Raw genomic sequence first — 6,363 nt, 5'->3', positions numbered from 1 at the left:
GCAGACTACTAGAAGTACAGTTCACTGTCCACAACAGATGGTAGAACATCTCCAACATCTCGCTGCACACATTGAAGGATCGAAGTTTCCTCAAGAAAAAGAGTCGACTCATCACCTTCTTGTAGACAGCATTGATGTTGGTCTTCCGGTTCAGTCTGTTGTCATGGAGACACCAGGTACTTGTACTCCTCCACCATGTCCACCTCCTCTCCCAGAACTCTCAGTGGTTGTGGAGCCATCGTCTTCCTCCTGAAGTCGACCACCATCTCTCTGGTCTTGGCCACATTCAGGAGCAGGTGATTCCTTCCCGCCCACTCCACAAAGTCCTCCACTACTGCCCTGTACTCCTCCTCCCGTCCATCCCTTATACACCGTCCACTGACTCCTCCTCCCGTCCATCCCTTATACACCGTCCACTGCAGAGTCATCAGAGAACTTCTGCAGATGTCTTGACTCTGAGTTGTACTGGAAGTCAGTGGTGTAGAAGGTGAACAGGAAGGAGACAGAACAGTTCCCTGAGGAGCTCCAGTACCACTGACCACCGTATCAGACAGCACACTGCCCAGACGGACAAACTGTGGTCTGCCTGTCAGGTAGTCAGTGATCCAGGAGACGGTGGACGTGTCCACCCCCACCACCCGCAGCTTCTCACTCAGCAGCAGTGGTTGGATGGTGTTGAATGCACTGGAGAAATCAAAGAAAGTGATTCTCACAGATTCACCGGTTCCATCCAGGTGAGACTGAGCTCGTTGCAGCAGGTAGATGATGGCGTCATCCACTCCCACACGAGGCTGGTACGCAAATTGCAGAGGGTCCAGAGAAGATTTCACCAGCGGCCTGAGGTGGGCCAAGACCAGCCTCTCCAGCACCTTCATCACATGAGATGTGAGGGCAACCGGTCGGTAGTCATTGAGGGCAGATGGAGTCTTCTTCTTGGGGACAGGAACCAGACAGGACGTCTTCCACAGCACCGGGACCTCCTCTTGCTTCAGGCTCAGGTTGAAGAGGTGTTGTAGGACCTCAGCCAGCTGGGCGGCGCAGGTCTTCAGGACCACGGGGCTGATGCCGTCAGGTCCTGCAGCCTTGCGCTGGTGGATTCTCTCCAGCTGTCTCCTAACCTGGCCAGTCGTCACAGAGAGGGGGGTGAGGGGTGTGGGGGGGTCGATGGAGGAAGAGCCCTGTGAGATTGAGGGCTCTATGCAGTTCACCAGGGGGGGGCGGAGGGGGGAGGGGGGGAAGGCAGCAGAGGTGTTTTGGAGGTGGAAGGTGTGGAGGAGACAGATGAGAGTGGTGAACTAAACCTGTTGAAGAAACAGTTTAGTTCATTTGAACTCTCCAGGTTCCCCCTGGTTGTTCCTCTCCAGGTTCCCCCTGGTTGTTCCTCTCCAGGTTCCCCCTGGTTGTTCCTCTCCAGGTTCTCCCTGGTTGTCTCTCTCCAGGTTCCCCCTGGTTGTCTCTCTCCAGGTTCCCCCTGGTTGTTCCTCTCCAGGTTCCCCCTGGTTGTCTCTCTCTCCCCTTGAACCCAGTAATCTCCTTCATACCGGTCCACACCTCCCTCACGTTGTTCTGCTGGAGTTTTGCCTCCAGCTTCCTCCTGTAGGAGTCCTTGCACTCCCTCATCTTCTCCTTCAGGTGGCGCTGCACTCTCCTGAGCTCCTCCCTGTCCCCAGACCTGAAGGCTGCTTTCTTCTTATTAAGAAGAACTTTCAGGTCACTGGTGATCCACGGTTTATTGTTGGGGAAGCAGTGTCCAGTCCTGGATGGTACGGTGGTGTGTTCACAGAATTTGATGTATTCTGTGATACAGTCCGTCCTGCTGTTGATGTCCTCCCCATGTGGTCCACACAGCACATCCCAGTCCGTGGACTCAAAGCAGTCCTGCAGGGCGTCTTTAGCCTCCTGTGTCCACCTCCTCACAGTCCTGGTGGACACAGGCTGCCTCTGCACCAGGGGGACATACCTGGGAGTCAGCAGGACCAGGTTGTGGTCTGATCTACCAAGGGGGAAGGGCAGTAGTACTGTATGCATCCATGACATTAGCATACAGTAAGTCCAGAGTTTTATTGTTCCGGGTGGGGCAGTTCACATACTGGTGAACAGTTGGCAGAACTTTATCCAGACTGGTTAAAGTCTCCAGTAACTAACAAAAATGCACCGGGATGCTTAGTCTGAAGTTTGGACACAGTGGAGTGGATGGTGTCCACTGCTGCCTCTACGTCAGCTGATGGAGGAACGTACACAGTGATAACAATGGCGGACGTGAACTCCCTCGGTAAATAATACGGACGCATCCCCACGGCTAGAAGTTCAATGTCCGGGCTACAGAAACGTTCCTTCACACACGTGGTCGGGATTACACCACCTCTCGTTCACATAGACTTCAATCCCTCCACCTTTCTTCTTGCCTCTCCGAACAACGTCTCCTCCCCCCGAACAGTCCTGAAGCCGGGTACGGCCGCGCTGTGGTCCGGGAAATGTGAGTGCAGCCACGTCTCGGTGAAACACATGATGCTGCACTCCCGGTACTCTCTCTGGGTCTTTACCAGCGCCGAGCTCGTCCGTCTTGTTGGCCAACGACCTCACGTTCCCCATTAAGATCGCCGGTACCGCTGGTTTATATTTCCTCCTTTCCGCCTTTAGCTTAGCTCCGGCTCTGCAACCCCGCCGTCTTCTCCGAAGTTCAACGGGGATCTCAGGCCTCGCTCCGGGCAGCAGCAGTAGAGGGCTACTCAGCACGATCAGCTGATCATGAGAGTAAACAATAACAGAGCCCCCAACCAGAAAAGTGGAAAAATTACGGTCCATTACGGTCCGTTAACTTAACACACGAGAGAAAGAGAGAGAAAGAAAGAAAAAAAAAACAACAACTCTGAAGAGGAGAAAGGCTTAAAAAATACTAATAATACTAATAACAAGGGGAGGGGAGCTGCCGCAACAGGCTGCCACTAGCGCGGCGCCATCTTAAGAAGATGAAGAAACTGCATGTGCAGAGCGAGCTGAAGAGAAGCAGTAAGCGGTGGGCGGGGCTACAGAGTTCAACTGTTTGTGATGTTTAGTGTGTAGAAGTGTTGGTATCAGTGATGTCTGTCCTCCTCAGACTCCGACGCCCGAAGCAGCACCTCTAGTGCTTCACCTGCACAGTCACCCAGCTACAGCAACCAATCAGACGAGGGCTCGGACACGGAGCTGTCTGCAGGCTCCGCCCCCTCTCCTGTCTTCTCCTTCCTGGACCTTACATACTGGAGAAGGTAAAACATGCAGTACATGTTTCTGCTGTAGGATCAGTGGCTGTCTGTGCCAGGAGGGAAACGTTTATTAATTCATGTTGAATTATTGTTCAGTATTTTTAGCTGCTCCATGTTTAACCCATTCTAGTGCAAACAAGGAGGCGTTATAAACCCATCAGATTATATGATTACAGATGACAAACATGGCTCCAATCTGTTAACTGTCCAAAGAGGTCCAAACCTCACGACTGGTTCTGACTGCACAGAATCAGAGACAGAAGTCTGGCAGGTCTGATGACCCTGTAGACGACCCGTCTGTGACATCATCACATTCACCTGTTCTGACCTCCTCTGACTGCTTCCACACGAGCTCTCAGGCGTTTACCAATGACAGCACAAACACTCACAACAACCTGCTATCACGGCAAAGTGTAAAATAGACACCGGTGCACTACAGCAAAACGTGAAATAGCCACATTTTGGCCTGTCTAGGCGTGACAGCTTCACATTCTCCTGTAGTGGACGAAAACGTAACCTACTGCATGCTTTGAGCCACGTGATTTATAGGAAAATGAAACTTATAGCTAAGGAAACAGGAAACAAAAAGCAACTCGGCAAAAACATGGTTACTTCCTGGATTCAAACATCATCTTGCATGTCAGTCTGTGAATAATGCCACCAAGCCACGCCTCCTACCTCCTAATACTGTAGTGAGCCGGCGTGTCCATGTCACGTTTTACTGTAGTGAGCCGGCGTGTCCATGTCACGTTTTACTGTAGTGAGCCGGCGTGTCCATGTCACGTTTTACTGTAGTGAGCCGGCGTGTCCATGTCACGTTTTAATGTAGTGAGCCGGCGTGTCCATGTCACGTTCTACCGGAGTGAGCCGGCGTGTCCATGTCATGTTTTACTGTAGTGAGCCGGCGTGTCCATGTCACGTTTTACCGGAGTGAGCCGGCGTGTCCATGTCACGTTCTACCGGAGTGAGCCGGCGTGTCCATGTCAGTGAGCCGGCGTGTCCATGTCACCGTAGTGAGCCGGCGTGTCCATGTCACGTTTTACCGGCGTGTCCATGTGAGCCGGCGTGTCCATGTCACGTTTTACTGTAGTGAGCCGAGTGAGCGTGTCCATGTCACGTTCTACCGGAGTCACGAGCCGGCGTGTCCATGTCACGTTTTACTGTAGTGAGCCGGCGTGTCCATGTCACGTTTTACTGTAGTGAGCCGGCGTGTCCATGTCACGTTTTACTGTAGTGAGCCGGCGTGTCCATGTCACGTTTTACTGTAGTGAGCCGGCGTGTCCATGTCACGTTTTACTGTAGTGAGCCGGCGTGTCCATGTCACGTTCTTACTGTAGTGAGCCGGCGTGTCCATGTCACGTTTTAGCCGGCGTGTCCATGTCACGTTTTACTGTGAGCCGGCGTGTCCATGTCACGTTTTACTGTAGTGAGCCGGCGTGTCCATGTCACGTTTTACTGTAGTGAGCCGGCGTGTCCATGTCACGTTTTACTGTAGTGAGCCGGCGTGTCCATGTCACGTTTTACTGTAGTGAGCCGGCGTGTCCATGTCACGTTCTACCGGAGTGAGCCGGCGTGTCCATGTCACGTTCTACTGTAGTGAGCCGGCGTGTCCATGTCACGTTTTACTGTAGTGAGCCGGCGTGTCCATGTCACGTTCTACTGTAGTGAGCCGGCGTGTCCATGTCACGTTTTACTGTAGTGAGCCGGCGTGTCCATGTCACGTTTTACTGTAGTGAGCCGGCGTGTCCATGTCACGTTCTACTGTAGTGAGCCGGCGTGTCCATGTCACGTTTTACTGTAGTGAGCCGGCGTGTCCATGTCACGTTTTACTGTAGTGAGCCGGCGTGTCCATGTCACGTTTTACTGTAGTGAGCCGGCGTGTCCATGTCACGTTCTACCGGAGTGAGCCGGCGTGTCCATGTCACGTTTTACTGTAGTGAGCCGGCGTGTCCATGTCACGTTCTACCGGAGTGAGCCGGCGTGTCCATGTCACGTTTTAATGTAGTGAGCCGGGGTGTCCATGTCACGTTCTACCGGAGTGAGCCGGCGTGTCCATGTCACGTTTTACTGTAGTGAGCCGGCGTGTCCATGTCACGTTTTACCGGAGTGAGCCGGCGTGTCCATGTCACGTTCTACCGGAGTGAGCCGGCGTGTCCATGTCACGTTTACGTGTCCATGTCACGTTCTAGTGAGCCGGCGTGTCCATGTCACGTTTTACTGTAGTGAGCCGGCGTGTCCATGTCACGTTTTACTGTAGTGAGCCGGCGTGTCCATGTCACGTTTTACTGTAGTGAGCCGGCGTGTCCATGTCACGTTTTACTGTAGTGAGCCGGCGTGTCCATGTCACGTTCTACTGTAGTGAGCCGGCGTGTCCATGTCACGTTCTTACTGTAGTGAGCCGGCGTGTCCATGTCACGTTTTACTGTAGTGAGCCGGCGTGTCCATGTCACGTTCTACTGTAGTGAGCCGGCGTGTCCATGTCACGTTCCATACTGTAGTGAGCCGGCGTGTCCATGTCACGTTTTACTGTAGTGAGCCGGCGTGTCCATGTCACGTTTTACTGTAGTGAGCCGGCGTGTCCATGTCACGTTTTGTCCATGTCTGTAGTGAGCCGGCGTGTCCATGTCACGTTCTACTGTAGTGAGCCGGCGTGTCCATGTCACGTTCTACTGTAGTGAGCCGGCGTGTCCATGTCACGTTCTACTGGTGAGCCGGCGTGTCCATGTCACGTGTCCATTACTGTAGTGAGCCGGCGTGTCCATGTCACGTTTTACTGTAGTGAGCCGGCGTGTCCATGTCACGTTTTACTGTAGTGAGCCGGCGTGTCCATGTCACGTTTGTCCATGTCACGTTTTAATGTAGTGAGCCGGGGTGTCCATGTCACGTTCTACCGGAGTGAGCCGGCGTGTCCATGTCACGTTTTACCATGTAGTGAGCCGGCGTGTCCATGTCACGTTTTACCGTAGTGAGCCGGCGTGTCCATGTCACGGCGTGTCCATGTCACGTTCTACCGGAGTGAGCCGGCGTGTCCATGTCACGTTTTACTGTAGTGAGCCGGCGTGTCCATGTCACGTTCTACTGTAGTGAGCCGGCGTGTCCATGTCACGTTCTACTGTAG

At 53.3% G+C, this 6,363-nt stretch overlaps 1 protein-coding gene across 1 annotated transcript in view; it reads left to right on the top strand.

The window, feature by feature from the left end:
- The first annotated feature begins 2,969 nt into the window (after positions 1–2,969).
- sinhcaf (SIN3-HDAC complex associated factor) overlaps positions 2,970–6,363 on the top strand; it is a 4,909-nt gene continuing 1,515 nt past the window's right edge. Inside the window, exons 1-2 of the mRNA XM_069688201.1 lie at positions 2,970–3,009; positions 3,098–3,248. Of these exons, the coding sequence (XP_069544302.1) occupies positions 2,970–3,009; positions 3,098–3,248 (191 nt within the window). The remainder of the gene's footprint in view (positions 3,010–3,097; positions 3,249–6,363) is intronic.

Source organism: Brachyistius frenatus, unplaced genomic scaffold, assembly GCF_029030835.1.
Source record: "Brachyistius frenatus isolate BFR_SWC_R1_liver_20210118 unplaced genomic scaffold, ASM2903083v1 Contig_543, whole genome shotgun sequence".
Lineage (NCBI taxonomy): Eukaryota > Metazoa > Chordata > Actinopteri > Embiotocidae > Brachyistius > Brachyistius frenatus.
Note: the sequence above shows the minus strand (reverse complement) of the source record. Positions and strands in the feature narration are given on the sequence as shown.